The sequence below is a fragment of the Dendropsophus ebraccatus genome, chromosome 7 (genome assembly GCF_027789765.1).
Source record: "Dendropsophus ebraccatus isolate aDenEbr1 chromosome 7, aDenEbr1.pat, whole genome shotgun sequence".
In the NCBI taxonomy this organism is placed as follows: Eukaryota; Metazoa; Chordata; class Amphibia; order Anura; family Hylidae; genus Dendropsophus; species Dendropsophus ebraccatus.
Window position 1 is genome coordinate 85,804,374 of NC_091460.1, and position 22,495 is coordinate 85,826,868.

General features: G+C 43.9%; 1 protein-coding gene across 10 annotated transcripts in view; it reads right to left on the minus strand.

The window, feature by feature from the left end:
- The window catches only part of RAPGEF2 (Rap guanine nucleotide exchange factor 2), a 211,231-nt gene that overhangs the window by 59,542 nt on the left and 129,194 nt on the right, over positions 1-22,495 (minus strand). For 8 of the 10 annotated variants that reach the window (XM_069977847.1, XM_069977844.1, XM_069977839.1 and 5 more), the window contains one exon: positions 18,527-18,544. The exons of the other annotated variants lie outside the window; for them this stretch is intronic. In XM_069977847.1, the coding sequence (XP_069833948.1) occupies positions 18,527-18,544 (18 nt within the window). The remainder of the gene's footprint in view (positions 1-18,526; positions 18,545-22,495) is intronic. 10 annotated transcript variants of the gene reach the window in all.

A 22,495-nucleotide genomic window follows, 5' to 3' on the forward strand; every position in this document is an offset into this window, starting at 1 on the left:
ATAGCTTTGCTCATATATTAATTGGTCCTGGATATTATAGGTGTTTTCTGTAATACCACATACAACCTGAGGAAAGGGGTGGTTCTGTTTTTGCAAAAAAATCAGCTGTGTGTTTTTCTAATCCCGGATAACTCCTTTACTAGATTCATTGTATAACTGATACTACCACAGTAGTATCAGTAATGGGTAAAATGGAGTCTACAATGTGAAAACAATGATGAACCGTGGGCTGAAGACCTAGGAGTACCACATCTATTTTGTCTAGCAGACCATGGCACAAGGAATGAGGGCAGGGTGGTACATAGGAAACAAGTTTCCTTTTTAGGAAGGTCATTTAGATTATTATTGCAGTTTATTGCAAAGCTATTAATTCCACCAGCAATCCAACAGTGCCACCATCCCAGTAAGTTAGTAAACAAATGCGGAACTTGAGCAAACAAATGTGGAATAACAGCGAACAATTAACGATAATTTTAGGTTCAGATTTAAATCAACGACATATGAACGATTTTCGATTCGTTGCCTGCAATTACACAGAATGATTATTGTTTAAATTTCAACGATATATAATGATTTTTTGCACAATAATTGGCCCCTGTAATAGGGCCCTTAGACTTATATCGACCCAAACCCACTGCTGCGCCAGATCCGTCCGTCAGCCAAGCATGCATGGGGCCATCTAGAACCACTACAAACAAATGCCAGTGGTGATAGAAGTCGGCAGTGATGGAAAATCATGGCCGATCCCTTTGTTTATCACAATCTCTGACACGTCCCTGTGATGTGCATGATAGATGGGTACACCTACAGTATATGGTTGATTTTTAACAAGAAAAGACTATTCCTGGAGCTGAACGTGGTGACGGTTGATCTTCTATGCATGCTAACCAACCTCTGAATTATTTTATGTAGATAATGTTTGCACCTGAGGATTTAAGATAAGAACCACAGACTGCTCCACAACACCGATCCCCATATAATGGGGCATACATCAACTGTTCCTTATCACGTCTGGCTACTTTCACACTGCATGTTGAGGACTCCATTGGATTACCCAAAATATACTTATGACGCATAACACTTAATGGCATCCATCATACAGTCCCACGGCAGGTTAGAAAAAACAAATGTAAATATATACAAAGACATATACACAGTATGGGGGGCATTTATTAAGTCCGGCGTTTTTTACGCCGGACTTAAAAATGCCCCCACAGCTCCGGAGATTTATGTAGAGGCGGACTGCCTCTACATAAATCCCGTGCCCGCCGGTGTGCACCGCCGAAAACCTACGCCAGCTGAGGACTGGAGTAGATTTTCGGCGTATATTTGGGCGGAACGGATAGTAAATCACGCGGACTCTTGAGTCCGCGCCCTCCGTTCCGCCCACTACACGCCCCCTTTCCGCCCCCCTGGCGTACTCGGCGGAAAGTGCCGATTTGCGAATATTTTATTCGCAAATCGGCCATTTGCACAGGATGAGACATGTGGCCCTATATGTTTTGCTTTAAATCTACAATATGAAAGTGGTCCCCCATTGATTTCAATGGGAGTGTCTGCCATTGTTCATGCAGCACATTTTCATGGCAGAAATAAAAGGCAGAATTTCTGTTGTGAATTTGCAGTTTTTATGTGTTTGCAGTTTTTATGTGTTTCAGATTCAGACAATTCATATTATAGCCCTATCTAGTGAGGCTAAACTGCATGTGCCTACCTGATGCAGTTTCCAGATCAATCTTTTTTTTTTTACTGAAGAAAAATGGCATTGAAAAAAAAATTGGCATGAGGGCACATTAATTCCTTAAACTAATTTTATTTTATGTGATCAAACAGTGAGGTAAAAGCTTTAGACACCAGGGCACACATAATTAGGCTTTTTATGCTATTATTCATTCCTTTCAAACTATTATTAATGTTAAAGAGACACTTTGTACATAAATTAATTTTAGAATCCTGTGCTCATTTTTACTGTATGAGGAATAAAATATTCCATACCATTGACATAAATGCCTATTTACGTCAAAGTTCTAATAACATCAATAAGAAAACAACTCTCTTTCAACTAGGATAGTGTGTGGTGGGTGAATATTAGCTAGTGCAACTGTATTCTGCTAAATATCAGATAAATACGCTTGAAGCATACCATTGTTGAAGTATGTATTTCTTTTTTGGTCAGTCCATATACCCACCAAGGACACTCTAATTTTTCCTACAGCACTGGGCTTAGGGCACTTACAATAAAAAGTGTAAATCCACACAGAGCTATTGCTCTTTCGATTCTTTTCTGTAAAAAAAGTTGACAGTTTTGTTCTGTTTCTAAGTTAAACATATGAATTATCATTAGACAATTGGCAGATGGTAAAAATAATGCTGCGTTTATTTGTATAGCGCCAACTGATAATGCAGCCCTTTACATAGTTTGTCAGTTCTGGTCCCTGTCCTCACTGGGACTTAAAATTAGGAATGAGCGAATTTACAGTACTAGAGAAGCGAAACGCTTAGCTGAGCTCTGCCATCAGGCGAAGGCTGTCTTTGAACTCTGTGCCGCACTGCTCTAGGCGCCTGGAAAAGCTATATCCAGTTCTGGGAAAGATCTCTCAGTTGCCAAGGACTGGATCCAGCTTTTCCAGGCGTCCAGAGATGAGCGGCATAGTGTTCAAAGGCAGCCTAGCAAAAAGCCTTGCTTCTCAAGTACTGTAAATTCGCCTACATATATCTCTACATAGCTATCTTTCTTGAAGTCCAGCCGCACGAATCATGGAGCCTTGTGAAGGCTCTGCAAACGACCGCCAACCTAACGGATCAGCACTCGTGTACAACTTGAAATCAAGCCATGTAAAAGGGACCTTATCAGAAATGACTCCGTTGGATCTCTAAAGCCATGCTCACATACCTAGGAATGCATGAGGCCAAAACCACACTGCATGCTTTTCCCAATAGCCGAATAATGTTGCAGATAACTCCAAGAAACATCAGGCAGCAATTATTGACCGCATGGGGGTGTGGTTTCAGGCACATGCATTCCCAGCTACATGAGAACACTAAAGTCATTGAAAAAGAAGGGAAGATAGCTACCCACTTAAATAAGTATGGAAATGATGTTACAACGTAACCACAAGTTGGAGAATCATTTTTATGATATGTATGTAAAGAGTATGCTACTATTTTGTCGTCCATAAAGTAATATTGCAGAATGTCAAGAGTATAGTAGCTCATTGTTGCCTTGAAGCGCTGGGTGGGTTTGAATCCTAACAAGTACAACGTGTGCATGGAGATTGGAGGGAACCCATGCAAACACAGAGAAAATAAAGGATATGTTGGTTATCTCTTAGACTCCGAAAAAATATACTAATAGATTAATGTGGAATTTAGATTGGAGACAGACCTCAATGTGATGGATGGTGAGCTCTATAAAACACTGCAGAATATTTGATGCCAAACAAATAAATAAAAGATTTAAGGTTGACATGCTTTGACTATTCAACTGGGTACTGGTACTCTGTATGGCCATATCTTATGGAGCTATTCTCCCTAAGGTCCTCACATATCTTAGACTTTAGAGTGATGGCTGAATCTGCCATGAGTGGTGGGTTCGGCCACCTAGTGTGTTTGGGGTTCTCCCGACCAATTACCAACAGATGATGTCGGTGGCAATAAGGTCAGCGCTCAGTTGCTCCTCGTTCCCCTGCCCGTTGCCAGCGCTTTTAAACGCCAAACAACGAGCCTGTGAGAGCCAGGGGAGGGGGCGGGGAGGCTGGTTGGTTTCCATGCACCAAAAAAAAAAAAAAATATTGGTGTCGCTTCCTACTGAAAATAACATGGAGAGGTTTGGTAGTAGAACACTAAAGTGCAGAATATATGTCAAATTCTATCATGTGAACACGCACCAAGCATTAATAGGACTGTGTATGTGCATTAGGTTATGCATGTACTTTTACATATATCATATTTAATATTTTTCCTTTGAAGCCAGAGTCCATTAATTTCTACTGACTCCACAGGCCCGGATAATAAATAAAGAAATCACCATACATAACATGATAGATTTGACAAAGCAATATGCCAACCTTTACAAATATGTAGATATAGGCGTGCATATTAATACAATTGTGGGTAAAAATTATGACATCAAATGCAGCTCTCTCTTCAAGACAAGTGAAAAGAACAGCGAATCCCCGAAGACTTCTGTGCTCTGCAGCAAGGATGATGCAACTTGTAAAAATAGACTTGTAGCAGCAGAGTCAGAGATTGGTACTGCATACTATTCACAGCTCATCCACATGACCTGCCGCACACCCTCACAACAGCTCGGCTTCCTTCGCTTTTATACATGGCCGCCTTATATGTACAGGTGTATATAGTAATAATAGAAAAACATGCCTATAGACACATGTGAGTGTGTGTTGCAGTGTATACATTTCCCTGTGACAAAGCTTTCAGTAGAAGACGTTGATGGACCCCTCTCCTCTGATCAGGGTAATGTAATCAGACTGATGGCCTTTTTCAGGGAGGTCACGTAAAAAAATAGAAAATTGTAAAATCAATTTGCATTACAGTATGTGACTGGGGTATTCAATAAGGTGGAGCAAATGACAAACTTACCCAGCAATTGATATAAAGTGTTACACAAGACAAGAATAAGCACCCTGGAAAGGAGGCTTTCATTCTAATAGAATTTTACTGTGGTTCAACAATCACATTCTCATCAGAATGTATATAACCCATGTGGCTGGACGCAACAGACTCAAGAGACACATGCTCTTTTGTATTGTAGTCAGAACTGTTGTCATTCCTCCATGGGATACAGTCTCAAATCTCTCAGTATGGGCCTCCCTAGACCAACAGCTTATATTATATATATATACACACACACACACTCACCGGCCACTTTATTAGGTACACCTGTCCAACTGCACGTTACCACTTAATTTCTAATCAGCCAATCACATGGCGGCAACTCAGTGCATTTAGGCATGTAGACATGGTCAAGACAATCTCCTGCAGTTCAAACCGAGCATCAGTATGTGGAAGAAAGGTGATTTGAGTGCCTTTGAACGTGGCATGGTTGTTGGTGCCAGAAGGGCTGGTCTGAGTATTTCAGAAACTGCTGATCTACTGGGATTTTCACGCACAACCATCTCTAGGGTTTACAGAGAATGGTCCGAAAAAGAAAAAACATCCAGTGAGCGGCAGTTCTGTGGGCAGAAATGCCTTGTTGATGCCAGAGGTCAGAGGAGAATGGGCAGACTGGTTTGAGCTGATAGAAAGGCAACAGTGACTCAAATAGCCGACCGTTACAACCAAGGTAGGCAGAAGAGCATCTCTGAACGCACAGTACGTCCAACTTTGAGGCAGATGGGCTACAGCAGCAGAAGACCACACCGGGTGCCACTCCTTTCAGCTAAGAACAGGAAACTGAGGCTACAATTTGCACAAGCTCATCGAAATTGGACAGTAGAAGATTGGAAAAACGTTGCCTGGTCTGATGAGTCTCGATTTCTGCTTGAACATGACAATGAGTTCACTGTACTCAAATGGCCTCCACAGTCACCAGATCTCAATCCAATAGAGCATCTTTGGGATGTGGTGGAACGGGAGATTCGCATTATGGATGTGCATTATGGATTACGGGACATGTAATATTCTAAAGGTCCCCATACATTCTTTACTTTTGACAGCTCTCAGCAGGTTTGGCACTCAGTATAATATAAAATTAGGGCCTCCCAACCGTCCACCTACAGATGATGAAGATGGAGATAGGGGTAAGGTGTAATAAAAAATTTTAAAAAAACACTGCTCAACCCCTTTGTTCTGGGAGAGTAAGCTCCACCTTGCCCTGGTAGTGCAGTGTATAGGGGGGACAAGGAGAGGATTAGAGAGGTAAGTCATGGCCACCTATAGGTAAGATCATATGTATAATGGCGGAATATAGTGTGTATTGTGTCAGCAGCCTGTGTGTGCGGCAGGAAGCAGCCAGGACTAAAGGTTTAAATCACTCTGCTATGATGAGTTTCTTCACAGGTTTTCACTTCACTTTTCACATCAAACTAGGTTAATTTTCCTTGAATATTTCAGTGTGGAGCCTGCAGTGGAGCGTTCACATGGCAACCTCTGCTGTGTAAGGTGCCCCACCCAGCCTGGCATCTCCCAGCTATTCATTCACTGCAGAGCCCAATCACTCGTCACACCGAGTCTTCCAGGTCCAGCGCTGGGAGGACTCCACGGCCCACAGCACAGCTATGGCTACAAGTTACCAGCTCTCTAAACCCTCCTCCCCCACTAATGTCATGGCGGCACGTTACCACCAGCATATACATAGGCAGCACTCTACAGCTACTGAAGGAGCCATGGAACCATTAGTAAGGCACCCCCAGCCAGGGAGTAATACAATGCAAACAGATAGCGCTTGCAGTGACACACTGGTGGTATTCAGCCCCCCCACCACAAATCCCTCCGGAGGAATGTACAACACTATACGGAGTGCTAATTCTTTACTTCTCATGTAAATGTATGATGATCTTCACACATACTACTATAGCAGTGGCAGCATCGCATACAGAGCCATGTAACTGCAATGCTGGAGAAATGCCTGACATTAAGTGTAGAAAAAGCCAGATATTCCTGTCTTTCGAAAAACCTCAGCTACCTCAGCTGTCAAGGCAAAAGCTGGTTTACAGGACTGGGAAATACCAGAGAAAAGCATTGGACTATTATCAGGTAAAACGGACGCTAATATAGTGCAGCAGGTTCAGCAGCATTCTCCACAATGAATAAGGATATAGGTCAGACTAACCTTACAGTGTTGTGCTCCCAGGCAGGCACAACACTACTGATGGTATGGCTATATAGTGTCCACTGTCCTGCTTATAGTCAGGACATCTGTAACCCCTCTCGATACGATGCTCACTTCCAAAACATCCAAGGGCCAAGATAAACTACAGCAGCCTTGGCTCAGGACAAAAACGAATAGGATGGTACCGCTTTCAATTAAGCCTTTATTCACATGAAACCGACAACAAGCAAGATGTTTCGGGGCTGAGCTAGCACCTTCCTCAGGCTGCTAACAATGGGGTTGTCCAGGCTTAGAAAAACATGGCTGCTTTCTTTCAGAGACAGCAGCACTCAGTTTGGGTACAGTTTTGCAGCTCCACTGAAGTGAATGGCGCTTGATTGCTTGTGGACACGGGTGGTGCTGTTTTTGCAAGAAAGCTAACAAAAAAAAATCCATTAGAGTATTAAATCTCTGCGCTCAGTTCACATGCTGCAAGTTTTCTAAGGCACGTTGTGTTTTTATAAACCCCACAACGCACTATGGGTCACATTTTAGTTGTGTTCGTTTCCACTCATCCACAAGCAGCCACACACAGTGGTTGAACAGAAGTGGTCCTAGCTCACACAACAAAATGCGCAGAGCTGAGGCCATTACCAAGTCACACGTTTCCGATTCCTTGTGTGTATGCAGGAGAACTGTGCCACAAACCCATCAGTTCTTGCAGATTCTGATCGATAATTCCGCCAGAACAATCATTGTTATCAGCGGCTCATCTGGTAATTGCTGCTTATTGAGCATTCACACGTTTATTAACAGCCATGTTTTTTTTCTGGCTAGCGCACAGCTCCCAGGAGAGCCAACAACATGTAAGGACTTATTCACACAGCAAATTGCAGAGGCAAGACAATCATGTCTCACAATTGGTGTGGATGTCTCCTGCTCCACATATTTTTCACACACACAGATATCTGACAGATTTTTGAAGCCAAAGCCAGGAAAAGACTATAAACAGAACAGGTGATAAGATTTTTAAATCCATTTCTGGCTTGGCTTTAAAAAATATGTCAAATAATATGACGGATATCTGTGTGTAAAAGAATCCTAAAGGGATGCAGGCAAAATTGTGTAAATTCTGGTGCAAGATTCTGGAATCAGGCAGTCTATAGCCAAACACATGAAACATGAGCTAATGAATCTGGAACATTCTTATGCTGCGTTTACACAGAACGATTATTGTTTGAATTTTCACATTAACAATTGCATTTGAGTGATAATCGTACTGTGTAAACACAGCAAATGATCGAACGACCAGCGAGAAATCATTCATTTTGATCTTTTAACATGTTCTTAAATAGTCGTTCGCTGAAAATTCGCAGATCGCTTCGTGTAAACAATCTTTCACCGATTCACCCTATGTGTAAGATAGGCTTAAGTGATCTTTTTTTTTTTTTTTTTTGAAATTCTTTATTTATCACCACTACACAAGTAAACGATGTACAGCAAGGTACACACCCTGCATCAGCATAAACATACCGCAAAATGTGTCATCACATCGTAAGTTACAAAGCAACACCCACTGCCCGCCTGAACACTTCTTAGAGAGATGCAGGAACAATCGGGCGGACCTGCCGACATCGTCCACACCTTTTTCAGAAAACGGAGTAGAAGAACACAGAGAGAACAGACCGAGTAGCAAAGACAAAGAGGGGGGGGGGAACAGGGTAGAGGGAAACGGCGTGTTTGGAACTTAGAGCTGATGGACGACTTATGAGTCAGATAAAAGATACGTAGTCGCTGGGAGTCAGATAGCGTAATCCCCAGGTCGGTCTCCCAAGCCAGAAGAAAGGAAGGAGGGGGTGCTTCCGGGGTAGAGCTCAACATCTGGTAGGTCAGGGACAGTGTATGTCTGATTGGGTCCGTCTCTGCACACAACGTCTCAAATGGAGTACGTGAGCCTGCAAAGAGGGCAGGAGGGGGGAGTGAGAGCAAGTAATGTCTAAGCTGCGCAACCCGCCAGTGGCCCAAAGGACAGGGTTCAGTCATGTCCCCCAACAAAGACGTCGACAACCAGTTATTGTCACGCAGGAATATATCTGCTCTGAAAATTCCAGTCGTTATCCATTTGCGGAAAATTTTGTCGGTCAAGCTAGGACTGAAATTAGGATTGCCCAAAATGGGAGTCATACTGGAAACAAGAGGCACAAAATGCCACCTGATTACCTCCTCCGCACATGCCGCTAGTGTCGGTCCAATTGTTGGATGGTATTTGAGATCAGAGAGGACCTCGGCGGGCAACCATGCAATTCCTTTCAGAGGGATCCCAGTATAGGACTGCTCTATATGGACCCACGGCTTCCTAGCACCGTTTCTGCACCAATCCACTATGTGTGTGAGCTGAGTGGCCAGGTAATATTTCTTTAGGTCTGGGAGCCCCACCCCCCCTTGGTCCTTTGGTCGCGTGAGGAGCGCTTTCCGTATGCGAGCCGGTTTATCCCCCCAAATGAAGCGGGTTTGGGCTGCCGACAAGGAGTGAAAGAATGCCACGGGCACCCTAATCGGCAGGCATTAAAAGAGGAACAGTAATCTGGGTAGGATATTCATTTTGTAGATCGCACATCGCCCAAACCAGGTGTGTAGGCCTTTCGCCCAGCGGGTACAGTCCGTTTTAATGTGATTCAGTAAGGGGACGTAATTACGCTGATACAAGGTGCTAAGGTCTTGGGCCAAATGAATCCCCAGGTACTTAATAGAATGGGCGGCCCAGGTGAAGCTGAAGGAGGAGCGCAGGTGTGCCACTAACTCAGGCGCCAGAGAGACATTCAAGGCTTCAGATTTTGCATAGTTGATCTTAAAATTAGACAACCTGGCGTATTCGGCAAATTCCGCCAACAAATTGGGTAGGGCAATACGGGGATTGGAGATAAAAAAAAGTAAATCGTCTGCATATGCCGCTGTTTTATAATGGGACCCCTGAATTTGGACTCCTTCTATATTGGGATTGGCCCTAATATAGCACAGAAACGGCTCCAATGTCAAGATGAAAATGAGGGGGGAGAGGGGACATCCCTGCCGCGTGCCATTGCGGATAGGGAAGGTCTCTGACATAACGCCATTGATCTTAACTTGAGCACTAGGAGCAGCATATAGCGAAGTCACCCATGCGAGGAAGGACGGCCCAATGCCAAGAAATTTCAGAGTCTCCACCATGAAGGACCAGTTAACCCTATCAAATGCCTTTTCGGCATCAGTTGACAGCAGCATTAAGGGCGAATTTGAGAGGTTGGCCTTATGGATAAGGTTAATGGCCTTCATGGTGTTATCCCGTGCCTCCCGTCCCGGCATGAAACCCGCCTGGTCCGTATGTATGATAGGGTCCAAAAGCACCACCAGCCGGGACGCTAAAATCTTCGAAAAAAGCTTTAGATACACATTTAGGAGAGAGATGGGTCTATAACTGGAGCATTGGGCACTGTCCTTCCCCGGCTTGGGGATCACCGCCACGTGAGCGCGCGTGGTATCAAGCGGCAGGGATGCCCCCAGAGAAATGGAGTTAAAGGCAGCAGGGAAATGGGGACTGAGTATACTCAGGAATGTTTTATAATACACAAGCCCAAACCCATCAGGCCCAGGGGATTTTCCTGTCTGAGTGGCTTTGACGGCTGCTGCAAGTTCCGTCTCAGAGATGGGTGCTTCCAACGCCTCAACATCCTCCTCACTCAAAGAAGGCATGCCGCTCTGTGCTATATAGCGGCGAATCTTATCCCCAAAAGAAGGATCAAGTGTTGCCGGATTTTCCTTATCCACTGAATAAAGAGAGATGTAGAATTGCCTGAATGTCTCTGCAATGGCGGAAGAGGTGTGGACCCGCGTGGATGAGTTGGACTGAATAAACGGAATATAAGATAGTTGCTGTTGTGTTCGGAGCGCTCTAGCTAGAGAGCGACCGCATTTGTTGCCAAATTCATAAAAATGACGCCTGCATTTGGCCAATTTTGCTTTGGCTGTTTTAGTAAGGTGTGTACGTAAAAGGTCACGCGCTTGTAACACTGCAACTCTATTCTCCTCAGAGGGAGACTGCTTATGTTTACTTTCCAGCTCCTTCACACTATCCAGAAGATGTAGGGTCTTCGCCGAGTGCTCTTTCTTAAGCCTGGCCCCATGTTGTTTAAGCACCCCTCTAGCTACGCATTTATGTGCCTCCCAAAGGACCCCGGGAGATATGTCTGTGGTGGCATTGGTAAGGAAATAGTCGCCAAGAGCACGCTTAAGGTCAGCGAGGACCACTACATCAGATAGGAGGGAGGCGTTCAACCTCCAATTCCATTGCCGTGGCAAAGGGTACGGGAGAGACAATTTCACTTTGACTAGGGCATGGTCGGAGAAGGTGATAGAGCCAATCTCCGCCTCCGTGAGGAGATGGAGATCTCTGTGTTTGAGCAGGATATAGTCCAGCCTGGAATACATATCCCTGACTGGCGAATAAAACGAGAAGTCTCTGTCCCTTGGATGAAGGATTCTCCAAGTATCCACAAGGTGGTGATTGTGTAAAGTGTCATTCAACCCCCTTACAGTCGTATTAGGTAAATGTGAGTGCCCCTTAGACGTGTCCAGTTTTGGATCCAGGGCTACATTAAGGTCACCCCCCAGAACCACTGTCCCCTCAGCGAACTCGTCCATCAGCTCCAAGTAACATCTGAGCGCGCTATCCTGACCTGAATTAGGCTGGTAGGCCACCACTAGGGTATATAAGGAGGAAGCAATCCTGCCCTTAACCATCAAAAGCCTACCCTCTCCATCACTGCGAGAATCCACATATTCCCAAGGAAGAGAGCGGGATATCAAAATACTCACGCCTCTCGCCTTAGAGTCATCCGTGAAGCTGTGATAGGCCGACGAAAACCACCGATTAGTTAACTGAAACAAAGCATTAGCAGTTATATGAGTCTCCTGGAGAAACGCAACCTGTACATGCTGAGCTTTTAGGAAATTAAGCAAAATCGACCTCTTGCCTGGGTCGTGCAGACCTTTCACATTCAGGGTACCGAGCACAAAGTCTTGCTGGATAAAGGTAGTCATGGCAGGGTTGTTCCACAGGCACACACAGTCAAGGAGGGGAACAAAGGACCGGGAGAGGAGAGGAAGTAGACAATAGGGCTACAGAGGGGAGAGAGGTAGATTGATAAATACAAATAGAGAAGCAAACTAGAAGACACTGACAGAGTAAGAAAAAGGGAGAACAAGGAACCAAAGAGTATCAGAAAAGCACCGAAGTGCGCGTAGGACCAACAGACCTACAGAAGTAGAAGTGGAGGAACAGAAAACCATGGGAGAGGGAGTCCCCCACAGCAGCACATTTCACTAACCACAATCCCGAAGGAGCGAAGACCAACTGTAAACAGACCCCAAAATGAAGATAGAAGGGAGGGAGGGAGAGAAAAGGGGGGAAGCAGAAATGAATCCTGCACTAAAAACAAATGCACTGACAGGTCTCTAAACTATTCTCAAGGAGTGAGATTCCTCAAGAACTGCACGGGTAGAAAAGGAACCAAAGGAGGAAGAGAGCACAGAGCAGATTTGAGACAAAACCGTATCATCCTATAACCAGAGTCCCGAGTTAACACAGGCCCAATGTGTCCGTGCATGAACAATAAACGGCCAAGTTCTGAAGAGTGTCGAGGACTACAAAGTGAGAGGCCCCTTGGACTCAACAGTGCTCACTCCTCCTCGAACGAACGACCTGTCCCTGACAGTTAACAATTGAGCTTCATAGAGGAGAATCCCACACACGAGCTGCCACTCAGGCTTCCAGTGGGAACGGGTTAGACAGATCAGGCAGTCGTTCCCCTTGAACCAGGTATCCCGGCTCATCCCTGGAGATGGTGCGGGATGATCTTCGCCTTCTAGGTGCGCTGGTAGGCGGATCCACACGACCCAACGCGAGCCAATCCGGAACCTCTATAGCGGGTATATCCAGGAAGTTGAACAGATTAGGCAGCTCTTCCGGGTGACGAAGAGTAAATATGGCAGAGTCTTTTCTAATCACCACATGGAACGGATGGCCCCAACGATAAGTGGCCCCAGCATCTTTGATCTTAGCAAGCAGCGGTTGAATCAGCCTGCGCATATACAAAGTGCGAGCCGAGACATCAGGGTAGAGATGAAGATCCACACCTTCAAACGTGATTTGGTTGTTATCTCTTACAGCTCTCAAAATCAGCTCCTTATCAGTATAGTAGTGCAGGCGGCACAGAACATCTCTCGGTGGAGCATTAGCATTCTGAAATATTCTGGACACCCTGTGCACCCGGTCGATGCAGAATGTAGCATCTTCCGGTCTGTTAGTTGGTTGAAAAGGCATGACACTCGCGTGACAAGGTTATCAGCAGGGGAGAGCTCTGGTAGACCCTTAATTCGGACATTGTTTCTCCTCCCCCTGTTCTCTTGGTCATCCAGGTGCAGCGCCACAGATTGCAAATGGCGGCGGGGCACTAACGCCTCTTGCTCCAGTAACTGCATTCTGGCATCTAAGGCAGACACTGTCGATTCTGTGGCACTGGTTCTGGTGGCCAGCTGCTCAATTTCTCCCCTCACACCCTCTATCGCCTGTTGCTGGGCAGATTCTATTCTCTCCACTACACTTTGTAGGTCCCGCTTAGAGGGTAAGGCCTGAATCAGTTCCCTTAGTAGCTGCAGCTCTCCCTGCAGGGAGCCTACCTGCGCCTCTGCAGAGGGCCCGGGCTGGATATCGGAGGCCACTGAGGAGCGAGAGGGTGAGGACGAAGGGTCTCGGTCGGTCCAGGTAGCAGACAGCGGGTCGCCCTTATCGCTGCGTGGGGGGGGTTGACTGAGGTGCCGCGCGCTCCTCTTCTTCTCGGCGCGTCGGCGCCATGACAGGCTGAAGGTCTCTGTGCACGCCGGGACTGGGGGACCGCACAAACCGATCCAGGCTGTTGCGGAGCGAAACCGTGCGGGTCGGGTGAGTGGTAGACTTTGCTGCCGTGCGTCTGCTCCCTCCAGGCATAGCAGGTGGTTTGCTGGGGTCTGCAATCTTCCTGAAATGCACTGCTGCGGACGGAGCTCCTCACAGACACGTCCTTACGCCGCCATAGCTAAGCCACTCCTCCAGGCTTAAGTGATCTTTAAACGATCGCAATAACGATTTTTTCAAACGATATATCGTTCCATCTAAACGCTGATCGTTATAAAAAAAACACATAGTTATTTCAAAATCGGTAATTGTTCGATTGGCCAAATTATCGCGCCGTGTAAACGCAGCATTAGACTGTCTAATCTAAGAATTAGCTGGTATTAGTAATCCTGCCCCAAACTGTACAAGTGACCATACTGAGCATTTTAAAGCCCTGTCCATATGTCATGCAGATGATGAGCACAAACTTTGTGAATGTCATTTTCGACAGTCGGCAGGGTGACCTCCCTAGGAAAGGTCAGGACATCTATAAACAGCTGTTAATCTGTGTATATTTTTTGCACAACAGCGCAGCGTATCTTTGGGTCTAGATAACACTGACATTTCCCAAGACCTAATAAAAATACAAATACACTGGTGACGTGACCCTGGACCTTGTAACAATGTGCAGCTTATCATTTATTTATACGACTGCAATCCATCACATTAGCTCACGGTGCTTACTTGTAATCGGTTACAACCTCTGCTTTTCATGGAGGTTTTACGAGACAGTCCGCCCCCTTGATGGGTCAACACAATGCAACCAGCCCACTGACATCAACTATTCACATAGGATTTATCTACTGCCCAACATAAACCAGAGTGACAGTATTTACACATTTCAGATGCCTAGAATGGCTTCACTATTATATTGTATCATAAAGTCACTGAAATGTCACCAAACACAATTTTGCTGGAAAAGTCCCTGTATGTATAGAGGGCAAGTACTACCATAAAAAATGCATTAATCCTAATGGCAAGTGATGTCAGATCACAGGCCACAACCCAAGAAGCCTCTAATTATGGCAGGTCCTTAGGGCCACAAGATCGCTTACCTTTATTCCCGGGCTATTGTTCATACAGATTTTGTACTCGTTAAGCTCTGTTAAACCTAACAGTTAAATGCCGCTCTCTTTCTTCACACACAGGAGTAAATTTAAAGAGGTTGTCCAGGAAAAAAAAAAAATCCATAGGCTATCCACAGAAAAGGCTATCAATATTTGGACTGGCCAGCAACTGTGAATAGACTGTCAAGTGTTTTCTTCTGAACAACCTCTTTAAAGGGGTTATCCAGCGCTACAAAAACATGGCCACTTTTGCACCACCCGTGTCTCCAGTTCAGGTGTGGTTTGCAATTAAGCTCCATTTACTTCAATGGAACTGAGTTTTAAAACCCCACCCAAACTGGAGACAACAGTAGGGGGAAAGTGGCCATGTTTTTATAGCACTGGATAACCCCTTTAAGCTTGTTTTATAGGGGCCATTTATGAAGTACGTATAATAGCGCCCTCTGATCTGAGCACAATGACTGCAGAAACGAGAACTCCTGTAAGAACTGTTGTGTGTTACACTTACATGACCGGTTATATTCATAATGTCATTGTATGTGTGGTATGTGTGGTGTATATCATGAAAAAGGGTATGCTGAATGTTACAAGGAACTAGGAGCATAAAAGAATCACCAAATAAAAATGACACTTTTTAAACTGGACTTGCATAACTATTAACAGCATCAAATAAAGCACAGAAACACAATGATCTTAACACAGACAGGCCATGAAAATCATCTTGGAATGAAAATCACAACTAGCGCAATGATTTAAATACAGATAAGCTATAGAAGTCTTTTCTGAACCAAATCACAGCAAACACTGAATTTGAACTAAAAACCAGCACAACAGCTCCAGCGTACTAGCCTCCTAACACCACAGACAGACAGATAGGATATAGAGAGATAGTGGCACCAGTGATGTCACAATGAATATGTCATCTGCAGGCAGCATGGCATACATCAGGAAGAACTGAACAGATACTATATAGAGCGTATATATTTCTGGGCAGTCCTACTCAGTGACTGCCTGCTGTCTCCATATGTGCTAACACACAGGGAAGGCTGTCAATCATTAAGAAAGCCCACCAGGAGCAGAGATTTCTATCAATAAATGCTATAAACACTATACATTATCTGCTCAGCACCACCTGCTCTTTACCATGGTGCCTGCAGATGGGATAGCATGTACAATGTCACAGGTTTCCTTTAGGGTGCGTTCACATGTACAGGATCTGCAGCAGATTTAATGGCGCAGATTTGAAGTTGCAGATTCAATGCAAAGTAACTCTGGGCCATCAAATCTGCTGCAGATCCTGTACGTGTGAACGCACTCTTAGGGTACGTTCACACCTACCGGATCCACAGCGTATTTTCTGCTGCAGATCCGCAGCAGATTTCTTTTAAATAACTGAACACCGCATCAAATCTGCACCATCAAATTTTCTGCGGATCTGCTGCAGATCTGCAGATTTGATGGTGCAGATTAGATGCTGTGTTCAGGTATTTAAATGAAATCTGCTGCGGATCCGCAGCAGAAAATACGCTGTGGATCCGGTAAGTGTGAACACACCCTCAAAGAGTTTTTTCCAATTCCTAAAAGAAAAAAAAAAGCTGCAGATGAGCCAGCAGTCCCCAGAGTATCAGTTTACAATCCACCACAAATGACATACCATGCCTGATGCATACTGCCAATGGCCTTAATGGTAAAGTGCCAAACAGCTGGAAACAGCGCCCATTACTGCCACCAACTGGCTGCAGCAGTAATGGGCCTGAATCACATGTCATACAGGCGCTGGATGGGGAAGGGCTGAACAAGTAATAGTGATCATCTTTATCTGGTTTATTGATCATATTTGTGGCTTTCTGCCAGGAAGTGGACAACCAATTTATCCTCTACACTGCAGGCATAGGAGACAGAGACATTCAGGTGACAATATGATTGGAGGAAAGCAAGAAGGTCTTGTTCACACACAGGCAATTGGAGGTGATAATGGTGTGGGTGAGAATCACGCCAGTGATGCTGTAAGAAAGATTACTTAGAGAGGGCCTGACATGTATTTTGCTGCATACTTCTATTCTCCATGAAATAAGAATTCTGGGTCAGATTTTGATTAGAATTCTAGGTTGTGCTATCTTCTTGTTATTCAAAACCAGTAATTCACAATAGTGTTACTATTTCTCTTGTTAAAAGGGTGTATGTACATGGCTTAGCATTGTCAGCATTGATTGGACAGTGTCTGTGGGGACACACCCCATATTTAATTTAAAGAATATTTCCCAGGATTAGAAAAAAGCACTGCTGCTTTTCTTTATCATCATACTGTCGCCCCCCCCCCCCCCCCTTATGTGCTGTTCTCCGCACCATCCACAAACATAGATGCTGCACATTCAGTATATACCTGTATAACACTTGTCTGTGTCTTCTTTCTGCTCTAACATTGCTTCATTTTATCGAATATGAATAGTGGCACCTAGGTAGGCTACATGGCAGTTGGGCTCCATCTCTTCTATATGGACAGTGGCGGTTAGGCTCCATCCCTCCTATATGGACAGTGGTAGTTAGGCTCCATCCCTCCTATATGGACAGTGGTAGTTGGGCTCCATCCCTCCTATATGGACAGTGGTAGTTGGGCTTTATCCCTCCTATATGGACAGTGGCGGTTAGGCTCCATCTCTCCTATATGGACAGTGGCGGTTAGGCTCTATCCCTCCTATATGGACAGTGGTAGTTGGGCTTTATCCCTCCTATATGGACAGTGGTAGTTGGGCTCCATCCCTCCTATATGGACAGTGGCGGTTAGGCTCCGTCTCTCCTATATAGACAGTGGTAGTTAGGCTCTATCCCTCCTATATGGACAGTGGTAGTTGGGCTTTATCCCTCCTATATGGACAGTGGTAGTTGGGCTTTATCCCTCCTATATGGACAGTGGTAGTTGGGCTCCATCCCTCCTATATGGACAGTGGCGGCTAGGCTCCATCCCTCCTATATGGACAGTGGCAATTGGGCTTTATCTCCCAGGTGGGTAGAGGGCCTAACTGCCATGTAGCCCCGCCTAGGTGCCACTGTCCATTGATAAAATGAAGCTAGTTTAGAGCAGAAAGAAGACACAGATAAGTGTAATACAGAAATATATTGAATGTGCAGCATCTAAGCTTATGGATGGTGTGAAGAAGAGCACAGTTTTTTTTTTGTTTGTTTTTTTTTTGGGGGGGGGGGGGCAACATGGCTGCAATACTGCACACAAACTGAATAAGAGAGTGGCACTGTTCTGGACAAAAGGAGTTATGTTTTTTTAATTCTAGAAAAAACCCTTAAAGTCTAAAGTGATTAGGTGTTCCAGAATAGTTATTTCATGGGGTGCCACATGATAAGGTGTTCCAGAATAGTTATTTCATGTAGTTATTAAACTTTTAAAACTTAAATATTTGCTAAACTAGAAAAGTCAGGAGAAGCAAAAGGTTCTTTTAAAAGAAATGTCAATTGAAACAGCACTGGCTTCAGTCATGTCAATAATCTATATATTATGTCACATTTAAAATCCCGTTGGGGTGGTGGGCGCACAGAAACACCCCTTGTCAATGGGCACTCAAGAATTCTTGTTCACTACTTTTTACTACACATTTTGTCACTTTGTAAAACAGCGACTGGACTACCGCCAATATACCTTGTGTGAACGCAGCCTTACACTTGAACAGCAGATTTTCATCTTATGACAAGACATAACAGTTACAATACCTGAGGTTTAGTGCATTCCTGCGAGCCAAAATGAAATGAATGCCATAGGAAGGGAAAGGAAAAGATGAACATTACCAACACATGCTATTAAATATCCCATCAATATGAAGTTCACATGAAGGGCATGCCAATGAGAACCCCACCTATGTCTACCAATACGTACATTTTACTATCACTAGCTAGCGGGCCAAACCACAACTTAACACCATGCCAATGGCCTGGAATACATGGGTTAATCGTCATGCTATATTATACACATTTATATTTTTAAAGCGCTTTGCAGAGTATTCTGAGCCATTAAAACTGCGGACAAAGGTCAAGGTGCAATCTGAATGACAGAGAAGAACATTGGTTGAAGTGATGGCAAGGGCCAAAGAAATGTACTATGGCACTTACAAGAGCCCGCCTCCTGGGCACTTGTCATGAAAGAGGCCAAAACATTTTTCTCTTTTTTTCTGTTGCATAACAGAAAAACCAAGTACTGTTCCTCTCCCCTCCCTGACCTCTGCATAGAGCAGCTTTGATGGCTCAAACTGTTCACAGAATTCCTTTATTAAAAGGAGGAGATTAGGTCTAGAACACCTCTGTATAAACTTCTAATATTGCAAGATACCACACTGGTAGGTAAAGAACTTATCTATTGCAATATCTATACAGATGCACAGACTGCCATATTATAATGTAATATAATGTAGGGCTACACATATGTAAATCAAACATATACAGAAAAATTGTTAAATAAAAAAGCAATATGGACAACTATAATGGATTATCTAGTAAGTTATATAACAGTATGCCCCACTACCAGCACCTCCTCCTCAGCAGTTATGCGTATAGCAACTCTCCTGGCAATGCTACTTATCTTGGCAGTGGGGTAGATGCTTCAGAAGTTAAGTTGAGATAATAAGGAAAGTAATAAAGATGGAATACAAAGCAGAAGGGGGGCAGGATGCAAGGCATGGAGTGTGCTACGTAACTAAAATTTGATGTGATGAATCGTTTGCTTGTAATACTTTCTAATGCTACAATGGAACCAGCAACTCGTGACCAGCATTCTTACATTCCTAAATACTTCCACAAAAATACCCAAAATATCTACAGTACAAAGTAAAGCACATGAGCGCAGAGGATAAAAGCGGACTCCGCAGCCGGGGAGGATCATGTGACAGCAAAGTGCAGCAGCCATTTCTCATAGCACTTGTACAGTACTGCACTGCGAGCGCAGGAAATCATCTGATGGAGAAGGCTTCTGCCCCTTATTTATCACACAGTAACCCTGGATCTATAAATAAGGGTCTGCATATAAACTCCAGCCGCTAAGCTAGGACACGTGGGCTTTAACTTATACTTTTGAAGTTATGTGACTGTCAGATATCAATGCGTAAAGTTCTAAATCCAAGAGCAGAGCAAATCCTTCTGTCTTGTGATGCGGTTATGTGAATAATACCCACAAGGCTGGCTAGGCTGTAGGTTACCCCTGTTTTTTGCAGCAGTGCTGTCACCAGAAGATCCCGCCCATCTACCATCCATCATAACCACCTGACGACTTTATCAAAACTGATGCAAAGAAAGAAGAAAAAAAAAAGTGGTGTAGCTACCAGAGTCCAGCTCTTACAAGAGGCCATTTAGAAAATAAATAACAGTAACCTCATTGGATTGTATAGGCAACTGGCCCAATACTGCTTTGCATCCGTTTTGATAAATCTTTCTTATTATGTGAGAACACTCATTCACAGTCAGAGACTGTCTATCTGAAATACACACTTTGGGGCCACAAAATGCCTTACTAGACTGGCCCACATTTTTAGACACTATACCAGCTGGCTCAAAAAGAAGGCAGGGCTTACTATATAGTAGGAGTGGCTTAAAGGGTATTCCAGTAATATAACATTCATTCATGCTGGTCAATGCTCATTATTACTTCCGGATGCTGTCTCAGCAGGTCAGTGACAGTGGAAGGACACTACAGTGGCCAGGGATTGGCTTAGCAGGCAGGTCCTGCTGAGACAGCGAGAAGCCTTGTACAAATGGTAACCAGCATGGGAAACTGGACAAAACTTGAATGGGAGCTATGGGGTCTGTGGTAGATGAGCATTTCAGCATTAATTTTACTACCAACATAACTGACACAGTATTTTTGCAACCAAAACCAGGAGTGGATTGAAAACAGGAAAGGCTATGTTCATACACTGTTGACGCCGAGTGGATGGCTGCCATTTAATGGCAAATAATTGTTGTTAATAAATTTAAACAATGGCCGTTGTTTGCCATTAATAGGCAGCCATCCACTTAAATTTAACAACGTGTGAATATAGCCGTTCTGTGTTTTCAATCCACTCCTGGTTTTGGTTGCAAAATACTGAGCAAATATACTGTGTGGGAACATAGCCCTAGGGGATATTCACTGGAGGCTGATTTGTTTGCAGAAATTTCTGTACCTGTTCCATCCTTCCAAAAAGGTCTAGCAGAAATACACATGCTTGCCACAAAAACAAGTCCATTCAGATAAACTGAACTGATTTTCAGTCACAGAAATCCCTGCAGCAAATTTGCTGCGTGTAAATAGTCCCTTGCACACAATTATCCACCATGGGAGCACTAGAACAATTATTTACTTACATTTATTTTGAAGGATAAAATGTTACATGGTTTTGGCAAGTCTTTAAGAGGCAGATTATTAAAAAGGACACAGTTTTGACATGTGTCCTTGAATGTGGATTTTAAAGGGGTTGTCCAGCAAAAAAAAATCTGGTTTCAGAAAGTTATATAGATTTGTAATTTACTTCAATTCAAAAATCTCAAGTCTTCCCATATTTATCAGCTGCTTTACGTCTTGCAGGAAATGTTTTCTTTTTAGTCTGACACTGTGCTCTCTGCTGACATCTCTGTCCGAGACAGGAACAGTAGAGAGCAGTAGCAAAGCCCCAAAGAAAACCCCTCCTGGCTCTTTTATTTGTTACTGTGTATACTCTTTGGTTGTTTTGTCCCTTATCCCTATTGAGTACGGAGTTGTTTCCGACATCACTTTAAATAAAGAATTAAAAAAAACAAAAAAACCCTCCTGCTCTAAACAGTTCCTGTCTAGGCCAGAGGTGTCAGCAGAGAGCACAGTGTCAGACTGAAAACAACAACAACGTTTCCTGCAGGACATACAGCACCTGATAAGTACTGGAAAATATGAGATTTTTAAATAGAAGTAAATTAGAAATCTACATAACTTTATGAAACCAGTTGTTTTGAAAGAAAAAGATTTTTGCTGGACAAATTTCACGTCCACGTAAAACATCTCTTTACAAAAGCTAAGGTTGCTTTCATGTATTAAATGACGCTGCCTTTTCTGCTGTGTGGCCAATCACAATGCAGCAAAACGTCATACATTTTACAGCAAACAACCAGAGTTTATGGTAAAACAGGTGCTGTACACAGTAACAAGCCACATGGCAGGAGAACAACGCCATTCAGCATGTGAGAAAGCCCTATGAAACAGATCACATAGCTGCACTATCATCTTTATTTTTAGTCCTTCTATATGTGAACATAAAAAATGTACTTCCTGAAATGTCCTACATGTCAATGTACAGTACTAGAACACAGGGTCACCGACAAGCAAAAAGCCTTGTGTTCCTGTACGGGTGTTCCCCATCATCTGGAAGCAATACTATGGACATTTAATAACTGTATAACAAGGAGATTCTTTCCTACTTCCCTGAAATCTGCCAGAACTCCAGCAAATAAATGCTATACAAAGGGCAAAGTATGCTGGAAAAGAACTGCGCCAGTACACCGCTAGGGGAAGCAAAAATGTAGCAGAGACGGATGAATGTGTAGATACTGAAGATGGACTCCTCAGATCACATCACAACAATGTTTTATCCTACAGTATGTCTACGGGGAACTATTCTCACAGGATATTTTCTACTTAACATATTGGGGGAGATTTATCAAACATGGATTAAAGTGAAACTGGTT